The sequence below is a fragment of the Mesocricetus auratus genome, unplaced genomic scaffold, assembly GCF_017639785.1.
Source record: "Mesocricetus auratus isolate SY011 unplaced genomic scaffold, BCM_Maur_2.0 Super-Scaffold_100013, whole genome shotgun sequence".
Lineage (NCBI taxonomy): Eukaryota > Metazoa > Chordata > Mammalia > Rodentia > Cricetidae > Mesocricetus > Mesocricetus auratus.
Genome location: NW_024429196.1, coordinates 38710409 through 38737134, shown reverse-complemented (window position 1 = coordinate 38737134; position 26726 = coordinate 38710409). Strand labels below are relative to the sequence as shown.

At 39.7% G+C, this 26726-nt stretch overlaps 1 protein-coding gene across 7 annotated transcripts in view; it reads left to right on the top strand.

The window, feature by feature from the left end:
• Positions 1 to 26726, top strand: part of Hecw1 (HECT, C2 and WW domain containing E3 ubiquitin protein ligase 1) — a 279382-nt gene that overhangs the window by 74195 nt on the left and 178461 nt on the right. For 2 of the 7 annotated variants that reach the window (XM_040755619.1, XM_040755620.1), the window contains exon 2: positions 12512 to 12569. The exons of the other annotated variants lie outside the window; for them this stretch is intronic. In XM_040755619.1, the coding sequence (XP_040611553.1) occupies positions 12543 to 12569 (27 nt within the window). In that variant the 5' untranslated portion in view covers positions 12512 to 12542. The remainder of the gene's footprint in view (positions 1 to 12511; positions 12570 to 26726) is intronic. 7 annotated transcript variants of the gene reach the window in all.

The window sequence follows — 26726 nt, the reverse complement described above, 5'->3', positions numbered from 1 at the left end:
TTTCATCTGGTCTTGATAGCTCTGGGCCTTCAGACAGCCTCCTAGCTTCCATTTTACCCTTCTTTGTATCATAGAAGGTCAAGTTGCATAAATGCCGTAAAGCTTAAAATGTGTATAGCGCTAAACAGAAACTGCAGCGCTCATCTCGGAAAGAACAAATTTAGAAAGAGATGGGGTCATAGATTCTAGTTTCTGTCACAAGAACCACTCTGCTTGACATCTCGAGGAACAGGTTTCACGGCAGGTAGGAAGGTAAGCAGGAAAGTAGCATCCAGCATCCTCGCTTGGCTGCATAAATATAAAATTGTCTGAACAAACCAAGGTTAGCAAGAAGCTTTTCAAATCACATGCAAGGCAGCCCTAACAGTGAGTGCTCTCCCCTGTCCACATCTCCATCCAAATTCTCTTCACATATGCCCACCCTAATCACACCATGGTCTTGTCTAGTTTTGTTTCTTGCAAGGACTCCCAACTCCCTCCTTTACCTTCCTTCCAGTACGTTCTTAAAGCAACAGCCAGACTCTGAGTGTTTGACACCAACCAGACAACGTTACTTTTTATCCAGGTGTCTTCAGTAACTCCATACCTAATGTATGACCACTGTTGTCCTTCCACAGAACTAGGCCTGCTACGATCCATGCCCTGGTTTTAATTCTAACTTTGTTTCCCACTGCTCTCTCCTTCATTCCTTCTGGTCTGGCTAAGCTCCCTGCCTTGTCTTTCCAGCCTCGGGATGTTCTTCTTTTTTCTCCTCCATGCCTGGAGGTCTCCTTTCCTTTACTCAGGAAGCTCAGGTGCTTTCACACCTCCAGATGTTTGTGCCTGGCCTTTTTTCTCAGTGCCTGGGGTTCCTCTTTGGACACACAACCTACTTCCTTTCTTCGTTTCTTTACTTGAAGTCTCCTTATCTTGGACACTTTTCTAGGAGACTCACAGAAATTTCCCCTCTATTCACAGCTTAAAATGTTGGTTTTCAACTTGCTGTTTCTTATCAAAATGTCCTACTCTCTGAGCTCAGCAAGATAGAATCGGTGAGTCATTGCCTGTGTGGCTTACAAAAGGCTGAGGACAGAGAGCAGAAAGCTTAAGGCCATCCTGAGCTACACAGAGCAGGCCTGTCTCAATGAAAACCCCTCGTTCTATAACATGCGAATTTTCACTCACTTGGTTTGTAATGTTGCTCTCTCCTCTCAAACACAAGCTTTGTCTCTAGGGATTAAACTCCGTAATGTTCACTGTGTATGTCTTGTGTGCCACAGCCGACAGTAAATGAAAATCCTCCTTCCCAAGGGTCCCTGGAAGGAAGAGATTCCTATGAAATGAAAACAAACAAAACATACAAGTTAGGTGACACTTTAAGATAGGCTGCTTGCTCCACCTGATCTTGTTGACAAAAATCGCCCAATCTTCAACAAGCTGGGTCAATATCTGCAGGGCCTATAGCCCAGACTCAGGTTTTGAATACTAGTTACTTTTCACTTACCATAGGATTATATCCTGGTAAATCCATGCTGACTTAAAATACAGCAAAGAGAAGATGTGTTTATTACATCAAACTTACTGAATAATTCATCTTAGCAGTGGAGTATACTATAGGAGGTTCCTAAGCCTAAGCCTAAGACTAATCTAAGCATAAACCTAAGCCTAAGGCCAACCTTTTAAACTCTTGTGACTGATTCTGCTATTTCCCTGCCTATTGTAACTAGATAATATTAAAGTACTGTATTGGTGATGGGAAAGTTGAATGGGGTGCTGAAATCACTACAAAAAGGCCTTTAGTTATTGCAGGCAGTGATCTGTTTTCCATATCTCTGCCTAATCATATTGCTCATTGTACAAAGAAAAATACTTTGATGGTTTGTCACCTAAATCTGCTTTTAATAATAATAATAATTATAATAATAAAACACGCTGAGAGTGGCTATTCTTCTTAGAAAACAGCTTTGTTATTGGTTCAGTCAAGTATAGAGTTGTGCTATGACGTTTTCCCATCAGACGTCCTTTGAATGGAACATGTAGGGTCAGGTAAAAAAGCAAGCAGCCCGGGATGATTGACACTAAAGTATCAGCTCTGAGAGATTGTTGGTGATATACTGTTTATGATCTAATAAAGCCACTAAAGAGTGGAATAAGAATGGAAGTGGTAGCAAGTGTTCATAGCTCATGGTCATGATCATGGCCCCAGGATCGTGACTGCCTGGAAGCTACTCAACCTTTTTCTCATAAGATCAGCTCTTTTTACCCTGCATCCTGATTTAGTGTCTCTGATGCATAGACAACTTAGATAAATGGATAAATATTTTAAAGAATAGCCTACCAGATATGCTTCTAAGCCCAGTCTCTTTAAATACAGCCAGGCCTGTTTGTCAAAGACCATTTTTTTTATTTAAATTAGTAACTGTGAAGAGACTTGAATGGAAGCATAGGATGACTGGTAGGAAAATACATTACTAGGAGCTAGGCTGTGAAGAAACTTCCTCAGGGGAAGAGCCCAGAGATAATCTTAAAGTTACATGACAGTAAATTATATTGAAAATGTTACAGTGTCAAACTGAGCTAATGACAGGAAGTGTGTTGGGGCAAACAAGATTTGTGTGCCCCAAGTAAAGCTGGAGGATTTCCTGTCCCACACAAGCTTCCATACCAAGTCAGGCTGCTATTTCCTTTCCATATGCTGTCCCCTTCTTTTTTCACACTTGTGACCATAATATAAAAAACCCAGAGAGAAACATGCAAATGATGTCTTAGAATCTTGAGACGTGAATATTTTTAGTACCATAGCCAGTGTAGTTGTCTCATCTCTAAGAAAACTAACAAAGTTCCAAAGTCCATCCAGAATCATGCACCTGAACTTTACCTGTTCTTCCTCATGAGTCTGGTGCCACATGGGAGAATTCATGGGCAGGTTATTCCTTCTCCCACGCATCTGGTTGGTCCATCAAGAATTTTCTTCTGTCTTGTGAAATGAGCTCCAACTGGGTTTTACCAAGGGCATAAATACACAAGTTCAGACAAAAAACTTGATATAGTTGTGTTTTTTAAGAAATAATTGCCTTAACATCAAGATATTTACAGATAAAACTTTCCCATACATGAGACTGTGTGCTATGTGACTTTAAGAAGGTGTCTAAAGAAAAATTCTGTCAAGCCCGTATTATAAATAAATGGGTTTATTAGAATTACTTACAGGACCTTGGGAAAGTTATGTACAGCTCTGTGGCCCTGGGGTTCTACCCCAAGTCAATCTTCTAACTCCTATATTCAAAGCCATATACCTCTGGGGCAGCAGAAAGTGATGACCAGAATCTTGGATGAATTTTGTTAACCTCCCTTTTCCTTCCAGTATGGACTATCAAAGTTTTATCACCACTGACATAGATATCAACTACATTGTCCTGGTTATTTTATTATCATAACTGTGAATAAACTCTCCCACAGTTCACTGCAGCTGCTCTGCTTAAAGATAGCCATGGTTGTGTCACACCAGGGCAACATAGCTACATTCTATGCCAACCTCATGCTCTGGTTTCATATATTTTTCAACACCTTCTTCTATAATGTTGTCTATGTCATGTGGGATAGAGTCTTGGCTCCTTTTCTATTTGGGATTGGCAAACCTTTAAAAAATTCTTACCAAAAAACCAAACAACATTGTTATGTGGTATCTTGGGGTTTCCAATCTTTACGTTTATTCATGGTGATCGGGCTAGATCTTTTGTAGCAAAAATAAATAGCTGTGCAGTCCTATAAAGCCAAAGATGGGTGAAGGCAAGGAGTATATCTGGTTCCTTTCGCATAGGCAACTTGCTTGGGTCCCCTGTAATTGACTTCCATAAGCTGGAGTTCATTGTTGCTATAAGGTTCATCCAGGTGCCACTCTCTTCAGGAACTATGAGACTTCGAGATGTGTAAGTGGATTGTCTTAAATCCCCATTCACTGTCCTTATGCAGTTGCTACTTATGCTCCCATTCCTCTTCTAGAATCAAATTTTCCAGTTAAAAAATAGTAAAGTATAAAAAGCAGTTTAGAGTGAAAACTCAATGTGAGATATACCGAAATCCTTAGTGGCAAGTGCTAAGAAGACATTTACTATGGATGGTCCTTTCACCACTTCTGTTTTTACTCTCCTTTATGTGTTTAAGTAACTGAATTAACAGTTGTTTCAGGACAAATTGTTACAGTGGTTGGGGTCTATGCTAAGTATTTCCAGCTCCTTGGCTTCTTATTAAAAGAGTTGAAATAAGAGTACACATAGATTACAAAATATCAAGTAAACCTTATTAAAAAGCAAGTTACAGTAAAGAAATATGTGGTTAAGAGTGACAGTGGGTGAGGTACTCCAGGGCATCAGTCGTTGTTTGGGACTTTCTTTTATGGTGTTCAATAGAAGTAAGAATCTTTTTATTAAAGGGTATAGGGAGTTAGGCTCTCTATTTGATTGTCATTTAAGTTACATAAGATGTTTTTTCTACCATCCATGTCTTTTTCTACTATGCCTCTGATTTTAATTATATACACACCTAATTGTGCACTAGCATAAGATGGTATTTGTTTTCTTAAAAGCTCACAAAGAGACCAACTTAAATTGCATTTGCATCTGAGAACAGCTCAGACTTGATTAACTCCCTGCTTTCCTAACAGCTATAACTGGGAATAATACTTGAACATTGCTTGATGATTGTCAAGGGAAAGAGGAACTTTTCCATTGCTCAGAGTCAGATATACTTGCAGCTCAAGGCAGATGAGGTCCTAGGTTGCTAGGTGCAATGTTGTCACAAGGGTGTGTGCAAAGTCCAAGCCAAGTGGAGTTAAACCATTCCTTATGCTTGCCTGGCTCAAAGTGAAACAAATTTTGTATCATATTAAATATCATCTACGGGACTGGAGAGAGAGCTCAGAGTCTAAGAACATGTGCTGTTCTTCCAAAGGACCTGAGTTCAGTTCCCAGGACCCTTCTCAGGTGCTTAACCACCATCTACAATCCCAGATCCAAAGGATCAGATTCTTCTGTTCTCTGTGGGAGTCTGGACTCATGTGCAAATACTCACATGCAGGTACACACACCCACACTTAATTTTAAAAATAATAATAAAAATAAAATATTTAAAAACCTAGCCTATGAGTTCCTTGAAGACTGAAACAGCCATGAACATCTACTCTTTCATCACATTCTTGTGACTATTATGAGAATACCTTGTAATACTGTTTAGGAAGAAACTGGATCAGGAAATAAGCTATTCCAGCTGACATGAGCCAGGAGGCAAGTTTATTGTATATCGTTGGCACACACAGACTCAGCAGATTACTGTCTAAAGACTGAGCCCCAAGTTCATTAAACCAAGCGTTTTCTCCCTCTTCTGTACCCTTGATTGCTCCCACTCCACAGCAACCCAAAGTGACATACATTTTGATTGGATGTAATATGCTTGATTAATAGAGTTTGCTGAGTTGCCCCATAAGCAGAAATGTTTCCCTAGCAGAAGAATTTGCCACAAGCCATTTATGATGCAAATGGGAGAGAGGGGAAATTTGGTTATAGAGAAAGGATAGACAGATACCACAGGGGGACTGACTGGCCTGTTTCAGGTAGTTCCTGTTAGCTTCTCAGTGCTCCCTGCTACAACAGGCTCCATGCTAAGTATTTAGATCCCCAAACCACAGAATTCTGAGTTCCGAATTGTTCATAAACAGTTCATTAGAATTAATTTTCATACTGTCAAAGCAACAATAGGATACTATTCTGTGCTTTCTATTAAGGGTAGAAGAATTCCAAGAAGGCTAAGAACTGGAGATTATTGCAAAGAAAGGACCAATGGAAACAGATAACAGGCAGAGGAAGAACCAAGTACCTTTTAGCATTCTAATACTCCCTGAAGGAATGGACGATTATAAGTAGGAGAAAGCAGACATGAATGAATTTGGTGGTAGGAGCACAGGCAGATTCATTTTTCATGTTTGTATAAAGGAAGTCTCAAGCTAGTATTTGGAATGTGAACATAAAGTAGTGAGAAGGCACTAGAACAAGGAAGTAACGCAATGAGTATTCCCAGGTTTTTAAAAAAGAAAATCATTACATCCATTGTAAAGAATATATCTAGGGCAAGGGAGAGAATGCAGGCCATTAGAGCTGACTGGAATCAAATAAGAAAGGGGCTGTAATGGAGGCAGGACAAGTGGTAGGAAACAGATGAACTCTAGAAAATTAAAATATAGAGGCTATGATCTCAGCACTCAGACAAAGATTATGGTGTGGGGGTTATAGAGGAATTGATGCCAATTTCCATGTTCCTGACAAGGAGATGTGGGTGAATGCAAGAACTATTATTAAGTCTAGACTTTAGAAAAATGATTGAACTATTGAACATGAGAACAAAGACTTGGCTAGGGTACCAGCGAGGTGTCCAGCATGTGAGTACTAGGCTTCAAATCCAAATGAGTGCTTTAGGCTGTCACGGATGTTTAGAAGTTGTAGTTTTAGGCAGTGCTGAAGGCTATCCAGGTTTGTTTGGTTTGTCAACTTACCAAAAGTAGAGTCATTTGAGAAAAAGGAAACCTCTATTGAGAAAATGCCACTACCAGATTGGCCTACGGGCAAGTCTATGGGGCATTTTCTTGGTTAATGACTGGTATGGGAGGGACCAGACCACTACAGGGAGTGGCATGTGGGAGGTGCCTGGGTTGATGGTTCTGGATGCTATAAGAAAGCAGGCTGATCAAGCCATGTGAAGCAAACCAGGAAGCAGTGTTCTTCCATGGCCTCTGCTTCAGTTCTTCCTGTTTGGGCTTCCCTCAGTGGACTGTGGTCTAAGATGTGTAAACCAAATAAACCCTTTCCTTCCTCGGTTGCTTTTGGTCAGGGTGTTTTCTTTCAGCGATAGAAAGCAAATTAACACAAAGGTTATATGCACAACAATGCAGCCCTAGTGTACATTTTTAAAGACCCAGAGTCTCCACATTAGGAAAAGTGATCTGTCTGCTAAGTGAAGAGGAGACTTCTAAGGGAACAAGCAGGAAGCTAATGGTCACGATAGTATAAAGGGCTAGTGGCAGGGATGTCATGTGGTGTCCATCATTACTGAGAACCCCATATCACCTGTTGTGATGCCAGGCCCAGAGAAGGGCGTAGAGCATAAATGTTGGATTTGCTCAGACCACAGTTAGGAACATAACAAATGCACCCAGAATGCAAACTTGCTATGACTTCTTTGCTGTGGCAGCCTCCTCCTCCTCTACCTCCTCATTGTCTTTTTACAAATATTTCTCCCTTCCCTTTTCTCCCTCCAAACCTCTCTTTGCTTTCTTTCAGATTCATGGTCTCTTTTCCACTAATTGTTATCACATGGATATATGTATATATTTGTCTATTATACATATATATTCCTAATATAACTTGCTCAGTCTGTATTCTGTTACTTGTGTGTATGTTTTTGGGACTGACCATTTGGTATTGATAACAATTGCTGTGTTATTTCTCCCATTTTCTGCATGTCTTAGTTGCCTGTAATTCGTCATGTAGGGTAGAGGCCTTATGGGCTCACACACACACATTTCAGTGCATCTATTGTGGTTGTCCATGTTCAGCTCATGTTTGAGCAGTCACATTGATGATACTTTATGAATGTAGCTCCTGACATTAGTAGGCAACATCTCAGAGCAAACTCCTTGATCTCCTGGCTTATGGTATTTGTGCCCCCTCTTCCACAATGTTCCTTGAGATTTAGGTGTGGGAGTGTTTTGTAGATATATTAGGACTGGGCTTCATATCTCTGTATTTTGGTTGGTTGTGGATTTCTGCAGTAGTCTCTGTCTGTTGTAAAGAGATGTTTCTTTGAAAGGGGGTAAAGAGTACACTTATCTGTGGATATAAAGACAAATTCAAGAGATTGTGTAGGATTGGTAAAGTAGAGGTGAATTCATTAGCACTGAATAGTTAGCTAGATGTCCAGTTTCCCCTCTTGTTGTTGGGTAGGTCTTAATTCCAATTAGACCGCCATTGGTTACCACAAGGTATGCATGCCTTTACTGAACCCATAGGGCTATTGTAGCATACTGATCATTGGTCTGATTCATAAACATCATAGCTGGGTAGGTCAGTTGCCCCTGTTCTTTGGAAACTTGCATGGTGCCTTCTAGTACTAATGACAGCTAGTCCTCAGGGAGGAGGCATTTAGGTCAGTTCCAGATCCGGCCTCTAATCCCTGTCTCAAAGTGCATGGTGTCTTCAGCAATAGGAACTTACCATCTATCTCTAGGGAGCAACAGAAGTAGGCAGTATGCTTTGGGAGTCTCTTGGACATTCCTGACCAACAACTCAAAGGGCTTCTAATATCTGGTGTTTGTGATTTGCTAGGTGATCTTTAGTTCTTGTAAAACTATATATGTATATTAATATATGGAATTACATGTATTATAGTTTTTATATAGTTAATGGTATGATTCCTTATGACCTTTTCAGACATCTTAATTGTTATTACCCCCATCCCTCCATCTTCTGTGTTTATCTCCCTCTCCCCTCCCTAAAGAGCTGCCCTCTTTTCCCATTTTCCCTGATCAGATCATTTATACACAAACTCAATTGTCAGCAAAGCTTCAAATTTCACCAGAGTTTTAGGATGTTGACATCATATGATGCTTTTTTATTCTTTTTCTGGAATAAGCTATTTTGATTAACTTTAATTTAACTTTGACTTCAAGGGGAAAAGGGGTCATTCAATTAAAATGAAAACTCTTGAACCAGAATGATACCTAGATTAAAAGTTCTTATAGATTTCATAAGCATTTTTCTATTACTAGCATCTCTCTGTTACTAAAAGTAATGGGGAGGGATGCTCATTTCAGTTACAGGTTACAGTCCACCACTGAGGGAAGTTAAGGCTAGAGCTCAATAAGGAACTTGAAGCAGAAACTGGGGAGAAATACTACTTGCTGGCTTGCTCAAAGTTCAAACTTAGCTAGCTTTCTTATGTAACTCAGGACGATCTGCCCATGGGAGGATGCTACCAACAGTTCACTGGGCCATCCTGTATTTATTAATAATCAAGAAAGTTCCCTGCCTCAGCGACATGTCCTCAAGTCAGTCTAAGCCAGGTGATCTCTAAAATGGGAATACCTTCTCGGATGATTCTAAATTATGTCAAGTTGGCAACTAAAGATAACTAGGACAATTAAAGCTAACCTGACACACAAACACATCAATTTAATCCATAACCATTCATGCAAGATCTCATGTCAATATCATACTAAATTTTTAAAGAATTCTACCACTTTAAAAATCCAAGGTCTCAGATCGGAAGTGGAAGAGGGCAGAGGCTGCAACCAGGATGTAAAATAAATATATGAATTTAAAAAGAGGGAGGAAATGAAAAAAAAATCTAAGGTCTCTTTAAAAATCCAGTCTGCCAACCTGGATTCTCGTAAATTAATTTTTTAAAAGCTGCATACTTGTTATTCCAAATGGGGCATTAAAGCAATCAGATCAAAACAAACCCAAAATTCAGCAGTGCAGATCTAAATCCTATGGCAAGACGTCCGGCATCTAGGAATTATTGTGTGGTTTTCTGACTCCTAAGGGGCTTGAGCAGCCCCACTTCTCCAGCTCCTCCCTCTGCAGCACACATAGCTCTTCTCACAGGGGTAGGCCAGCTCTACTTGAGACATTACAACAGCCCTAGGCAGGTATCTCATTGTCATGGATCTCCAATATCCTAGGTTTCCATTGCAACTGATGCTGTATCTTCACTAATGACTTTCCCTGACCGATTTACAAAGACTTGAATGTTGTTACACCTTGCCAAGCCCCAGCTGATCTCCATGACCCCCTCATACCTTTAAAATCAGTATGACCTGGGCAACTCTTTAATACTATTTGCTATGCTGCCATCTCAAAATGTAGTCCTGGCCCCTAAGACCATAGTATCTGGGTGCTCAGCTTGAGGAATAACTTTTCTATTTTCCCAATGAAGCACAGATTTCACCTCAATGTGTTGATCTCTTAATTGCAACTGATTCTCCAGTCCCAGCTTATCACAGATTCTGCACCAATAAATCACACAAACACCCTCAAGTCCAGTTACAAGGGTTTTTAAACACACACACACACACACACACACACACACACACACACACACACACTGTACTCAATGACTTTTCCAGGTCAGAGCTCCAAATATTTCCATAATCTTCCAACAAAATAGTACAAATGTTATATTTTATCTTCTGTTGCTATGATAAAACAATCTAACCAAAAGCATTTTAGGAGGGAAATGGGTTTATTTAAGCTAACCAGTTATAATCTGCCTTAGTTATTGTTCTATTTTTTTAGATTTTTTTATTATTTTAATTTTAAATAGCTTGTTTACATGTCAATCCCAGTTCCCTCTCCCTCCTCTCCTCCCGCACCCCCCATCATCCCCCCCCCAGCTTCCCACCCTATTGCCAATTCCTTCCACATAGGGGATATCTAGAGTCTGTTATTTCACTCAGGGCAGGGTCAAGGCACTCCCCTAAGAGTCCAGGCTGAGAGAGCATCCCTCTTTGTGCTATGGACACACGATGTCTGTTTGTATGCAAGGGATAAATACTGATCCACTGCTCAGAGCCCCATAGGTTGCCCAGGCCTCCTCACTGACTCTCACACTCAGGGGGTCCGGATCAGTCCCATGCTGGCCTCCCAGCTGTCGGTCTGGGGTCCAAGAGCTCTCCCCTGTTCAGATCAGCTGTCTCTGCTGGTTTTGCCAGCCCATTCTTTGCCAATTTGTTCATTGCTCCTCTTTCTGTGTCACTGGGTTCCTTGGTTTCAGTTCAGTGTTTAACTGTGGGTGTTTGCCTCTGCTTCCATCCGTCACAGGATGAAGGCTCCAGGATGGTTATAGACATCAAGATCATTATCAGGAATGGGCATTCGAGGTGGTCTCTCCACTATTGCTTAGCTTGCCAATTGGTGTCATCCCTTTAGATCACTAAAGGTCACACTGGTGCCAGATCTGTCTTCTAACCTATGATTCCCTCTTCCCCCTATTCTACCCCCCCACTCAACCTTCCTGTTCCCCCATGACCAACTCTTTTGTCATGAGATACCATGACAAAGGCAATTCTTATCATTTAACTGGGGAATTTTTTTCAGTTTCAGAGAGTTATTCTATGACCATCCAAAACGGAAGCCGATAAGTGTGATATTAGAACAAAAGCTGAGAGCTTTATAACGTGATCCACAGGCAGCAATCAAAGATAGTGATGCTGGTCCTGACATTGGCTTTTGAAACCTCAAAGCCAATCCCCAGTGACACACCTCCTCCAACAAGGCCATATCTACGCCAATAAGGCCACACCTACTAATCCTCCTCAAACAGTTTCACTCTCTGGTTACTAATCATTCAAATATGTAAGCTTATGTGGGCCATTCTAATTCTGTAATTTAAGGAAGTAATGTCAGGAACTCAAGTAGGAACCTGAAGCAGAAAACATAGAGGATATTGTTTGCTGCCTCGCTGGTAAGCTCAAGTTTAACTAACTTTCTTAAACAGCTTAGGACTACCTGTCTAGGGCATGATGTGGCCCACAGTGGTCTGAGTCCCCCTACATAACTTAATAGTTGTTTTCACTTTACTTATGTTGCTCTGATAAAATGCTCTGATCCACAGCAACTCAGGGAAGGAATGGGTTTACTTCAGTTAAGGTTATAGTCCATTATTAAGAGAATTCATGGCAAGAACTCAAGCAGGAACTTGGTATGAAAACAATAAAGGAATACCATTTGCAGCCTTGTTCATAGGCTCTGGCACAGCTGGTTTTCTTACACAGTCCAGGACCCATGCCCGGGAATGGTACCCTCCTAACAATTAATTCAGTTCCCCCACAGACATGTTCTACAATCTAATCTGATCAGTTCCTTGACTGAGGACCCCTTATCACATGATTCTAGGCTGTTAACAATTAAACTAACTAGGACACTGGACTCTGGACTTTTGTGGTGATAGGACTACACTGGAAAATCCCTATAAGGGGACAATACTTCATATTTAATCTTTTATATCTGAGTAGATACCTAAATATGTAAAGGTGCTGAGATGAAATTCACGATATGTTTAGCAGTTTAATCATACACACAATTCCTTTGTGATGAGTAATATTTGTGCATAGCACATATCTGAGGATTCTGTTATGTAATTTTATTAAAGGATTAGGCAGACAAAACTTCTCTCTTGTAGACCCCCAAGAGACCAACTCTTTGTTTATTGGAAAGAGAAAACATAATTTCTTATTTTTTAGTTATTAAAGTTATGTGTTAAAATTAAATATCAAATTATTTGTGGCATAATGTTATTTGTAATATTTTACCTATTTAGTCAAAAATAATTACAATTGTTATGTGACTTTTCCCCTTTTACATGTTTTTCTTTTCTAAGCAAAGGATGTTGGTGGGAGTGGGGCATGGTCCTGTGTGTGGGTAATGTCACTGTTTTTCTTTGCTTGGGATACAAGCTAAGTTAACCTCGTTGGACTCTTTCCCAGGAATTGATGCGCATACACGTGGTGGTTCATTATGCTGCTGCACCTGTGTAGTGTGAAGGTCAGTGTGCTTTTCTGATTATAAGAAACCATCCATGTCATTCCATTATAATCCCTTCCACTCATAATGGAATGTGCCTGAGCCCAGAAACTATTGAAGCTGCCCAGTCCAGAATTTCTCAAGTGCAGTCTCAACATTTGAGATCTATCACCCATCCCTTCCATGACCTGCATCCCCCAAGAATCCAACTGTGCTCCATTTTGAGATGATGTTATTTGCATGTCAAGTCCTTCTTGTGTGATGTGTATGTACCATTGTCACAAGTAAATTTTTTGTGCTATCAAATGTACTGTGATGATCCTTTAAAAATTATGTTCAAGAGCTTCACTGGGCCATAGGTAATTATGTAATAGTTAATATGGGTACTAGCTATATTCCTTGGGATAAGAACAATGCATTTTCTTCATTCAGAGTCAGGGACTCAGAATGGGCCTCTTGCTCTTGTTTCTAAAGACTTTTCATGGCAGATGCTTTCAACCAACTTCTTTCAGAATTCCTACCAAATCCCCTCCTTTTCCTTTCCTGCATCATTGTTCCTAATTTGTTCCTAAAATTCCTTCCCAGAGAGATTAACTAATGTCTATCCCTTCTTCTAAGGTCCCAGTTTAAGACACAGACAAGATTCTGCAAAAGTTCACTCTGGGGAACCAATAAATTTGGTTTTTTGGTTTTTGTTTTGTTTTTACAAAGCCTAGCTGAGGAAGAGTTACAGGAGTGTGGGCACTACTCCCCACAACAGGGTGCATCTGAAAACCCTTATCCATCAGAGTGCTCCCCCAGATTCATCATCACAGATGGAGCCAAGCTCCTCTCGTCAGTTCTTGCCTCCATAGACTCTGGCCTCTCTCCCAGGCTGCGTGAGTGCCAAGTAGGGAACAACTGGATACTCGGGTGAGAACTTCATGACCCAATTCGTCCCTCTCTGCTGGGGCTTAAACCATCAACGAGAATGGCTTGGATGATCTCTTGCAAAGCAGAGATACAGCTGAATTCTTCAAGGTGCTGGTTGCTTGGTTTGGATGACAGTCACTCAAGACAGTCATTTATTTGTGGTTATAGCCTTGGTTTTCAGGAACTGCTCATATTTTTAAGTGACTGTGTGTTATAATTTGCACGGCATGTTTTCCCTATTCACTTCCTAAAAGGTAGATGAGATTATTGTTCTTGTTTCATATGAGGAGCAGGGCTATTCAGGCCGCAATGTCTCAGTTGTTGAGTGAGACTGTGAGACTGCTTCAACTGTGGTCCACGTATCTGAGCTGGAATCGCTAACTACTAGATACCCTGAATTGCTTTGGCAATAGTTCCACAGTTGGGCATTAAGAGAAGCTTTAAGAAAAAATAAATGCTTACATTGCACATTACTTTGGGAGTTTACTAAGTACAATCATTTGTGTTTAGCTAGTTCTTGAATTAACCTTGTAGGAAAAAGAATAAAAGCCCCTTGTTGTTCAATGTATGCTGGTTTGTGATGATAGTAGGAATGTGGGGCTATACTCACACACAGGTGGTTTTCTTCTGCCACAGAGCATTGCTGCTGTATCATACACATGGCAACATTCTTCATTAGAAAGCTATGACTACTGAGGGAACCCTAAAGCCAAGTTATCATTAGTTAGATCTCTTGTTTTTCTAAATACAAGATAAAATAGTCACACTCTAAGTTTTAGATGTTGTTTATCTCCAAATAATCTTCCTTTTATGAACCCTTGTTCCTTATTCTCCCCCCCCCACCTCTTTCTTTCTGCTGAGAATATTGCCATCTATGTTAACAAGGGAAGGAATGTTTTGGATTAGAATTACTTTTTTATTATTAAGTTTTTTCATTTATTTTACATGTGGGCCACAGTTTTCCCTCCCTCCTCTCCTCCAGTCCCCTCCCCCCACCTCCCATCTACCTCTTCCCCATCCACTCCTCCTCCATCCTCATTCCAAAAGGGGTAGGCCTCACGTGGGCTCAGCAAAGCATGACACATCAAGTTAAGGCAAAACCAAGCTCCTCCTGCATTAAGACTGGACAAGGCAACCCAGCATGAGGAACAGGTTTCCAAAAGCCAGCTCAAGCACCAGAGACAGGTCCTGACCCCAGTGTTAGGAACCCCACAAACAGACCAAGCTACACAACTGTCACAAATGCAGAGGGCCTAGGTAGGTCCCATACAGGCTCTGTAGCTCTTGGTTCAGAGTCTGTGAACTCCCATAAACTCGGGTCTGTTGTCCTTGTGGGTTCCCCCATCATGACCTTGACACCAGTGGCTTGTACAATCCCTCCTCCCTCTCTTCAACGGGACTCCTGGAGCTCATCCAGTGCTTGGCTACGGATCTGCTTCCATCAGTTATTGGATGAAGACTGTCTGATGACAGTTAGGGTAGTCACCAGACTGATTACAGGAGATGGCTAGTTCTAACACCCTCTCCATTATTGCTAGGAGTCTTATCTGGGGTCATCCTTGTGGATTCCTGGGGGTTTCCCTGGCACCAGGGTTCTCCCCAGCCCAGAAATGCCCTCATGACATCTTTTTCATTACTCTACCCCTCTGATTTGCCCTCAACCTGCCCAACCTGATCCCTCATGATCCCACCCTCCCCTACTCCCAGTTTACCCAAGATATCTCTTCTATTTCCCCTTCCCAGGGAAATCTATGCATCCCTCTTTGAGCTATTCTTGTTATCTAGCCTCTTGGGGGTTATGGATTTGTAGCCTGGTTTTAGGGTTTCATCAGTAGGGAACATTTACTACCTCCAAACTGGTTTATCTTTCATGTTTAACTGAGTTCTAGGCAGAAAAATGTAAAGATCAGTAGCCCACCATCTTAGTTTAGGTTTCAGTGGGCATGGGTGGACTAGGGAAGGCTGCTGCCAGGATGCTTGATTCTTTTTTCTAGAATTCAGATCTTAGCAGAAACACACAGTTATAGAAAAAAATGGATTATTAAGAAATAGTACACTTCCAAGGATTGGAAAGTGGTCCAGAGCAGAGAGTAAAGTCAGAGGCTCAGTGGGCCTCTACAAAAGACCGGGACTGTTGTGGGTTATTTGCACAATGTCAACTTTCTTGGTATGCTTCATACATTTGTAAAGGTGGGGCATATGTCTCTGCAAAATTATTTCTTTCACATATTAAATTTATTGCCATTTTTGTAAGGTCATTTGTACTGCCATTTTTATTGTCTTGCCTCAATTCATTCCTGAGAGCTGTGGTTCCAGAAATCTCCCGGAGAATTGAAGAATGATATCTACTTCTGTTTGCTTCTTGCTGTTTAGATGTGGTGACCTTGCCTTAAACCTTAAAATGACCATAAAGCTCTCTCTCTCTCTCTCTCTCTCTCTCTCTCTCTCTCTCTCTCTCTCTCTCTCTCTCTCTCTCTCTCTCTCTGTCTCTCTCTCTCTCTCTCATCTAACTATTGACTAGATGGACTCTTTGGATCTGCTATATGGGAATTGGAATCCCTGTATCACAAAGATTTTATTCTATAACTGCTCTATCTCAAAAGACTTCAATTTTTCAAGGAAGTTAAAAACACAAAGTCTAAACAAGAATAACAGCATGGTACCATTCAATGGTCCCCCAAAGCCTAAGAACCAGGAAAGCCATGATGCTATATTATACCAGCAGAATCATCCTACCTTGTTCTCAAGGGTGAATAGCCTTGAAAAAATATATATATTGTGGTTATATATTAAGTATATAACACAAAGAATTCAAAGAAGAATTCTTGTTATGAATTCTTGGTAGAATAGATTTAAAAAATAGTATGAGATTATAATCACCAAGTTTATATTTTACCAACTGTGCTAAAAGTAATCATGAAGAAAACGAAAGCATAAAGCAATGCTACGACTACTGATATATTTATAAATATGATTTATGTATGCACTTAAGACTGTTTTTATTGTTTGAAGAGGGTCTTTAATGATCTTTCAAAAGATCATTATGCACGTTCAGGAGCCTAGGGAGGCCTGAGGAGGGCATAGAGTCCCGGAGCCTGGAGTCACAGGTGGTTGTGAGCTGTCACATGGGTGCTGAGAACCAAAGCTGGTCCTCTGCTGAGTAGTGAATGCCCTTAACTTCCGAGCCACTTCTTGAAGTGAATTTTTAACTCTTAAACAGTTCTCAGGTATAAGCAGCCTGCATTTAAGATCTTTTAAAGGCAGTGATGACTCAGAAGGGAAAAACCATGTTTCAAATAATAATATTTTAGTTATTTTAGCTAGCATAGAGCAGGCCTCTGACCATCAAGGTGTCATCAAACATCAAACGATGTGTATATCTTTGACAAGTATTTTTTGTAGGTGCTGTAGTTTGTGAGCATGCTGGATAGCTACATGTTTCAGGAAAATCTAGAAACATAAGCTGGTCTCCTTGATTGACATATTTGGGACTCTTGGCTAAGCTTAATCTGGGGAGACTACTCTAAAACTCCCATTGAGAGTTAAAAGAAACTTGACTTAATTTAACAATTTTAATGTAACCACTCATTTATAAAGTAATTGGTACCATATAAATGATACAAAAACATTTCCACATGTAGACAACACATGTATACATATGGACATATATAAAATTAGATGTGCCCATCAAAGATCTTTATGGTTTTAATTTATGTTTATCATCCTGGTGAAGCCAGAGAGTCCTGAGCAGGCAGTGCTGTCTGGCTATAAGCTGTGTCCTCTTTGACCCCAGAAGCTAAGAGGACTGAATGCCCAGTGGCCTCTAAAGTTTGGGGCCACAGGTTTCCAGGTTTTTAGTTAGACATTTGATGTGATTATTTCCTCTACAGCATTAAGCAATCCTTAATCTAAAACCCACATTTCTAAAGATATGACACTTCCTAGAACTAAATAGAAAACTAGATCAAAAGACAGAGAACCTAAACTAATCACTGGCAGGCTTAATTAGATGCTCAGTAGAAACAAAAACACTGAAATATGAGGTTTGTTATGCAGACTTAAGGTTATACTTTTTCTACCTTTTGAGTGATAAACAGTAGAAGGTGGTGTGCTGAGATAACCTCTATTTTCTAAAGGACTCATCTAGCCTGGTAAGAAATAGGGCAGAATTTTCTTCCTTTCTTTGATAGCCTCTTTGTTCTTATTGTATTGTTAACAATACCAGATTTTATTCATGTTTAGAGACACTCCATCACCAGGTCACATCTATGGTTCCCTGTTGAGATATTTTAATCATGAGAAATGTGTTCCTTATCTAGGACAGTCAGCAGGCTGAGTAAATGGTTAACGGTTAATGGGATTTTTGAGCAACTAATCCATTTGTGTATCTCAAAGCTTCCTCCTGGATCCTGTTTCTCTTAGTGTGTGCAAAAAGTAGGATCAAGTATAGGTCTTTCTAGTCGTAAAGCTGGGGAACCAGCATTGGACCAAACCAAGCCCTCTGAATGTGGGTGCCAGATAGGCCAGGGCAGTCTATGGGACCTCTAACAGTGTAGCCAGTGTTTATCCCCAAAGCACAAATGGACTTTGGGAGCCCATTCCCTATGGAGGGATACTATTGCAGCCCAGATATGGAAAGGAGGGCCTGGGCCCTCCCCCAAATGATAAGATGGTCTCTGATGGTCCCTCACTATCCCTGGGGAGTGGTTGGGGGTGCCTTGGGAGCATGGGGGGATGGAAATGCGAGGGAATGGGGGGATTGATATGTAAATAAGAGTGCATATATATATATACATATATATATATATAATGTGTGTATGTATTAGGGCTTTTCACCCTTTGGTCAAACCTCCCATTAACTGGTCTATACTGGGGCCAGATGATTTAAAAATACAGTATTCACCTTTTCCCCTTTAGAATAAAACTCCAGTTTTCATAAAGTGCAAGGGGTAGAGACAAGAAATCTTGGGAGGGGAGGGGGCTCTGGAGCTCAGGAAGCATCCCTCTCAGCCAGTGGGAAGTCCTCAAGACTCCCTGATCATTCCAAATTCTCAGGTATCCCTGCTGAACTGAGTGTAACATACAGAGAGATAGAACACTGGCTTGAGACCTCGGTCCTCCTGGTTTATTTATCCTAGCTGGGGTTTAAATTGATCACTATCATTGTCTCTACAGAGACCAAGGTCTGCAATACTAGGATATGAATCCCTACTACAGGCATCTCTGAGATTATTTATTTGACCTTGGTAAAACAGTGTCTCTTTCTTATAAGACACTAAAACCCCCAAATGCTTTGGATTGCCCAAGAAGTGGCCCGCCTTCATGAATATTCTAGTTTTTGTCTGGATTGCCATACACATTAAAAGTACAAATGGGGAGGTGGTTTTGTTTGTTTGTTTGTTTGTTTTGTTTTTCGAGACAGGGTTTCCCTGTGGCTTTGGAGGCTGTCCTAGAACTAGCTCTTATAGACCAGCCTGTTCTCGAACTCACAGAGATCCACCTGCCTCTGCCTCCCTAGTGCTGAAATTAAAGTGTGCCACCACCGCCCAGCTAGGGGAGGGCATTTTCTTGTTTGTTTTTCCCCTACATTTAGGGAAGAAAAAAATTCCACACCACTAGGACTAACATCATCCTTTCATGCCTGAGTCTATGATCCTTACAAGTCCCAGGGAAAGTGGAAGGAGAAAGGAAGCAAAGGAGTAAAGTGGCTGACGAGAAAGACACAGCTCCTAGGAAGACTGGGGAGCAAAGCATTGTTGGCTAACTCATCTGTCCAACATGAGATAAATGTGACCCTTTCCAATTTCCCATACCTTGTATCATCACCTAGAGAACTTGGCTACTGCCTCATTTCTAGGTAACCCTGCCGCCACTATTTTCCCAACAGAAAGCAGCATTCATGGAACAAAGATAAACCGACTTTGCTGACTTGCTTACAGCCTGTTCTAGAAACTATTCAAGAGTATCACTCTGATGCAGCACCCCTAGAAGACCAGAACCAGAACTATTAACACAAATCAAGGCGACAGCCCTTGAAAAATTTCTTACCCTCCATGATGATGTCTTGTTGAAATACAAAAATTTATCATTTTCTAAGTAAGTGCTTTTATAAAAAGTCTTAACTGTTCAATAAATATTACATACACACACACATACATACATACATATATATATATATATATATATATATATATATATATATATATGTCTTTTCTCACTTAAATTGTACTTCTGTCTAAAAACCGAGAAGGTAGAGGAAGAGACTTGCATGTGGAACTCAAGGCTTGATTTTAACTAAGCTGTGCACATGGAATAGATATTTTCTTAAGGCAGCATGTAATATAAAACATGTGTCATCTAACTGTTTTGTGTAAGCACTGTAGAATGAATTATTTTATTAGGCAAAGGATTCCATCTCTATAGGCAGTCATAATGCTTCCTTTCTTTTATTGCTGAGTTTAAGCTCATTTTTTTTGTCAGCAAGAACTAAATGTGCCTTTGAAAGTTTTTTTTTGTTTGTCTGTTTTCCCCTAGTCCCATATGCATTGTGCAAAATTCTTAGAGAATGGAGGATTGCTAATATTCTATAGCATCTCAGGGTATCACTGTATACCCACTGCTGAATTAGCATATGCGCTGTTCTTCCTCAATGCAGGTTCTTGTTTATACTGCTTTCAGACAAAAAGCATCTGTTGTCATGATCATAGCAGAGTATACACCACAGATCAATGGATCAATGTGTATTTATTTTCCCATTTCTTTTGATAACTAAAAAAAAATTCAGCCGGGCGTTGGTGGCACACGCCTTTAATCCCCAGCACTCGGGAGGCAGAGGAAAGTGAATCTCTGTGAGTTCGAGGCCAGCCTGGTCTACAGGGTGCCAGGAAAGGCTCCAGAGTAATACAGAGAAACCCTGTCTTGAAAAATCAAAAAACAAAATCCAGATGTGCAAGGTGAAAGATTAGGGGTATTTTATTATTTAAATATCCAGATAGAGACAGACTTGGCCCAAAGAAGCCTCATTAACTATTTAGAGTTAGACATCATATCCTGGAATCAGGATCCTGTGTCACAGCACAGTCATGCTCAGATTATTTGGATTGAGGCATGAATCAATCACTCATTATTCACCCAGAAACTACTTATTCAGTGTTTCCTTTGTACCACACATAGTCAAGGTTTTGAGGATAAAACTCTAAGCAAACAGGTCCCTGACTTAGTAGGCATTTCATTCTACTGAGGGAAAGGTGTTAGAACATTTTAGAATAAACAGCATAGAACATTTTTTAAGGACTGGAAGTCTTGCAGAGAAAAGGCAAGCCAGACCATGGTCCCTCTTCATACTTCATGAAAGTATAGCCTAGTGTTCACCAGCTCGGTGTTCATCCCAGTGGGGTAATTTTACTTGGGATAGTGAGGTTTTTAAGATTCCATTTGCTTGATGTTTTTCTTTTGAAAAGGCAATTTGTAATAAAATTCAAAATCTTGGTTTCTTTTAGAAACGCTTGCAACCACTCTTGACCATGATTGGCAGGAGCTGAGCCATGAGAACCTTGTTGGGGTTAGAGGATATAGGGGTTTGAATGAGAAATGTACCCACAGGCTTGGATGTTTGAACACTTGGTTTTCAGTCAGCAGTGCTGTTTGGGAGGTGGTGCAGCCTTGCTGGAGAAAATACGTCTCTGAGGGCCACCTTCGGGTTCATCATCTCATCCCACTTCTGGTTCTCTTTCTGCTTTGTGTTTGTGGTTGAAGATGTGATCTCTCAGTTTCCTGCTCTAACTGCTGTGCCTTATCACCATGATGGACTCTTAGCCCTCAGGAACCATAAACCAAATTAACTTGTTTTCTCTAAATCTTGGTCATGGTATTTTTATCAGAGTAATAGAAAACTAGCTGATACAGAGGATTATTTGAGCTTCAGATGTCTCTGTTATCACAACCTGGCCTCCCTGCTGGCCTCAGAAGGTGACCCTTGTCTATTTTGATGCAATCCTTACAATAATTGATTTCTTCCATATGGATGGTGAGTCAGTATAGGTACCTTACTTAATAAAAGATCTCTTCTTGATTTATCTTCCAATCATGTTTTAGAGCCTTGACTCTCCTTGAAGGATGCAAGGAGCTATAAGGTACCAAGTTATTACAACCACAGACTAAGTTTTCTGGGTGAAAAAAGTAAACCCTGTTTTTGTAACCACTGCTGTTTTTACAGCACTTAATGGGACAGGAGACTCAGTGTGGGTTTATAAAATTGTATTTATTCCTACTTGAAACCATTGCAGATCTAAATATAAAATATGCTCCTGGAGATACAGGTTCATTACATTCCTACCTCATTAAAATGTCAGCCTAGTCTCTGGTTATTTCATCTTTTCTGGTGCAATTTCATCCATAAAATTATTCTTAGTCTCCTTTTCTCAAATGTAATTAGCTAAATAACATTATGATCTCACAATTACCATTTGCCTCATTTCTGCAAGTCTTTTCAGTGTCCAGTGTTATTACTTGGCAGATAAAGATGTGATGACCACAGCAATTACCAGAGCACTGTCATCTAAGCTAGACCCTTTGCTCCCTAGGATACATTCGTTGGGATCATGGGCGCACATTCCAAGTGTACCAGCATCCAGTATGTCACTGTCCTGTCTCACTCAGTTAGTTCTAACAATGTTGACCTAGTATTAGCTCACTTGATCTAACATACTGAATATTTCCAATGGCACATTGCTGTCATGGCTGCATGTTTAACTTAATTCTAGGCAATGTTTAATTCTAGTTTCACTTAATCAGCTTTCCCTATCCCATAGTAAATAATAGATTCTTTGTATTGATTTCTTTCTACTGCATGTCTTTCTTTATTTCAGATGTATACCTGAGTGTCCTCTGCAACTTTTTTGCCTCAGTCAATGTACCTATCTATGAAAAAATGTTTGCCCCTCACTCCCAATGCTATGCTTAATTTTTCTAAGGATGAGTTCTTCTACAGCTTTCTTGTACTATATATTACTACATCAATACCCAACATACTTTGCATCATGTGAGAGCTAAGAAAGGGTTGGAAACTTGTGAGTTCAAACCAGCAATCCTATGTAACATGAAAAATAAAAACCCAGAGCTAGATATTGAGGTCCAAACTGATGGTCAGATAAGTAAAGCAGTCAGTCGCTAGCTCCTACCTCTACCTCAGACTTAAAGGATGATCCTGGCTCCACATATCCTCAGAGACAATAGCTTTCCCTGTCTGGAAAACAAATCTCCACATGAGATCATTTGCTTCCTCCTTTTATACCTCCCTAGTGCTGGGATTAAAGGTGTGTGATCCCAAGTGCTGAGATCACCTTTGTGTGAGCTGTCTCTCTTTAGCACTGGATCAATTTCTTGTAGCTCAGTGTGTCTTTGAACTAACAGAGATCCATCTGCCTGTCTTCTGAGTCCTGGGATTAAAGGTGTGTATCACCACAGCCTGACCTCTATGGCTTGTGGCTAGCTTTGCATTTTTAACCCTTAGGCAAGCTTTATTAAATCATAAATAATATATCACCACAATCCTAAATTATTATCTATGATTTAATAAGACTCTAGGAAACTAATGTGGACATTTGAATTGGAAAAGTACTTGTTTGTAAACAGTGTCAGTTTACTTGCTGGCTTTCCCTGTGTTCAGACAGCTTCTCCTATAAAACTTCTATCACCAATCTATGAGTGTTTTCTGACCATTGGTTATGAACTCCCAAAGTCAGACACATACACATTCATGCTACAAACTTGTATCTTTGGTAGTGAGACTGTTTGGCTACATTTTACTATGACATTAGCACTGTAATGTCAGTGGAAAATTCAGTAATCATAAGCTCCTAAATAAATAGTCATAAGTGGAAAAGTAAACCCACACTATAGTTTAACAACAGAATGTGGAAAAAAACAAAGTCAATAAAAGTGATTGCTATTTAATTGCATAGACTTTGAATTTCTAGTAAGACAGTACAGAAATTGTTAAGAACTGGCCAATAACCCACCTGACGTAGAGTCTGCTTCAACCCCTGTTTTCTTGGGAAAGTCTCAGCCCTGTCATTCATAATCCTGACTACACAAAAAAATTCCCTAGTTTGGAAGTACATTTTCAGCTATCATGATTTACTTATAGAGATGCTGTGTTGGTAGTTTTGTGTCAAGACATCTGTATTCAAAAAGTAATCCATGGGGCCCATGTGTCTCCTTTTCTTCAGTGAAGGTGGTAATTGTATCTATTACTTCTCTCTTAGCGTCAGAGGCAATTTAAGAGGGAAGGAGTCGTTTTGGCTCATAATTTTTCAGTCCTTCATGACAAGGAAGTCACGGCTGAGTTGATGATCAGTGGAGTTCATGACAGAAGCTCCTCATGTGTTGGTGAGTCAGGAAACAGAGAGCTAAAGATGAAATGAAAAGTGCCTAGCTAGTTTTAAAGTTCCCCATCCCAAAGAGCTATATCTTCAAGATAGTCCCTGAAAAAGTTCCACAGATGTCCAAAAGTAGCAGCATTAGATGAGGACCCAGTGTTCAAGAACATAAACCTATGGAAGATATTTCATTTAAACAATAATTGTAAAAGAGCAATCTCTTCAAGCTCTTCATTAAACAAAAGTATTAAGGGAAATATTTTGCTGCATATACATATATAAAGGAAATCTAAATGAAATTGCCAAATAATGGGGGAGACAGAATCGCAGCTGGTCATATTTGACACAACTAATATTCAAATATCAGTGATGATAGTGATATATATATATATGTATATATATATGATTTACTATGCTGCCTTACAGGCTATAGTCTCCTCGATAATGGTTGTTTCCTGATGAAAAGACCAAGAATCCAATGGCTGTTCCAATGGGACCACTTTCGCCAACAACTCAAATAATAGAAACTTCATTTAATAACAAGAGATAGCCAGTCTTCCTCAATTTTTGGGTGATTTCATTTAGATAGTCTTTGTGTGTGTGTGTGTGTGTGTGTGTGTGTGTGTGTGTGTGTGTGTGTGTGTTCCTACTGTATTAGGCTTCCATTCTACCCCCAAATGTCCCTTAATTTTAGCTGTATCTCACTGTATTCCCTCCCACAACAATCTTTTCTCTCCACCTCCCCTACTTGATCTTCTCATTTAAGGCTCCCATCCATCTATAATTATCTAATCTATTTACCTTTCCTATCAAGATCTATTTCCTCTCGTCCCTTAATCTATATCTCCCTCTGTACTTATACAGATTATAGCTTGGTTATTGTTGATTTAATAGCTAATATCCACATTTCCACATTTAAGTGAATACAAACCGTATTTATCTTTCTGGGTTTGGGATGCCTCATTCAGGATGACTTTTTCTAGTTACATCCATTTGCCTGCAACTTTCATGATGTCAGTTTTTGACAGCTGAGTAATACTCCCTTGTGTAAATGTACCACATTTATCTATTCTTAAAGATATCTGGAGGGCATTTAAGCTGTTTACAATTTCTGGCTATTATTAATAGAGCAGCAATGAACTTGGTTGAGCAAGTGTCTCTAAACAAACTGAAAAACAACAATCACAGGATCATCTCATTATATGCAGAAAAAGCCTTCAAAAAATATCCCAGCATTACTTAATGATAAAAGTCCTAGATTCAGGATGCAAGGTATATACTAAAAGCAATAAAGGCATTTTACAACAAACCCACAGCAAATATCAACTTAAATGTAGAAAAACTCAAAATAATTCTATTAAAATCAGAAACAAAACAAGGTTGTCAGCTCTCTCCATACGTATTCAATATAGTACTTGAAGTCAGCTAGTACAATAGACAGATGAAGGAGATCAAAAGGATACAAATAGGAACGAAATGAATATGATATGATATTATATGTAAGTGACCCTAAAAATTCTACTAGAGAACTCCTATAGCTGATAAACACTTCCATCAAAGTCACTGGGTAAAAAATTATCTCACCAAAATCAGTAACCTTTCTATATTCAGTTGACAAAAGAATGCAAAGGAAATCAGGCAAACAACACATTTCACAATGGTCTCAAATAATAATATCTTGGGTAACTCTAATCAAGCAAAGACTTTTATGATCATAACCTCAAGTCACTGAAGAAAGAAATTGAAGAAGCTATCAGAAAATAGAAAGATCTCCCATGCTCACAGATTCGTAGGATTAGCATAGTAAAATGACCATCCTACCAAAAGCAATTTCCAGATTCAATGCAATCCCCATCAAAATTCCAACACAATATTTTACAGATCTTTAAAGGACAATTCTCAACTTCACATGGACATTTTTTTAAAAATCCCACTGGTTAACTGAAACAATCCTGAATAATATAAGAACTGCTAGAGGTCTCGCCATCATTGATATCAAGGTGTACTACAGAACTATAGTAACATAACATAACATATCAGCACAAACACAGACATGCTGATTAATGGAATTGAAGAACCAGACAGTTGATATTGCCGGTGGGCTTGTTGTAAACTGCCTTTATTCTTTTAGTGTGTGCCTTGCATCCTTAATCTCTTTAGGACTTTTATCATGAGGTAGTGTTGGAATCTTTTGAAGACCTTTTCTGCATATAATGAGATGATCCTGTGGTTGTTGATGTCAACATCTTCAACAAATGGTGTTAGTCATACTGGATGACTACATATTGAAGAATGCAAATAGATACATACTTATCACCTTGCACAAAAATCAACTCCAAATGGAACCAAAACCTCAACATAAAACCAGATACATTGAATTTAATAAAAGGGAAAGTGGAGGATAACCTGAACTAATTGGCACAGAAAAAGTTTTTCTGAATAGAACACCATTTGCACAGGCACTAGGATCAAAATATATGAAGAACTCAAACAACTAGATATCATGAAAACAAATAACCCAATTAAAAAATGGGGTACAGATCTAAATAGAGAATTCTCGATAGAGGAAAATCAAATGACCCAGAAACACTTAAAGAAATATTCAACATCCTTAACCACCAGAAAAATAAAATCAAAATTACTTAGAGATTTCATCTTGTATTTGTCAGAATGGCTAAGATTGATAATATAGGTTCATGCTGATGAGGATGTGCAACAAGGGGTACACCCTCCATTGCTGGTAGGAGTGCAAACTTGTATAGCTACTGTGGAAATCCCTGTGGCGGTTCTTCAAGAAGATGGGGATTTATCTATCTCAAGATCTAGCTATATTATTCTTAGGTATATAAGACACTTCATTCTACCACAAAGACACTTGCTCAACCAT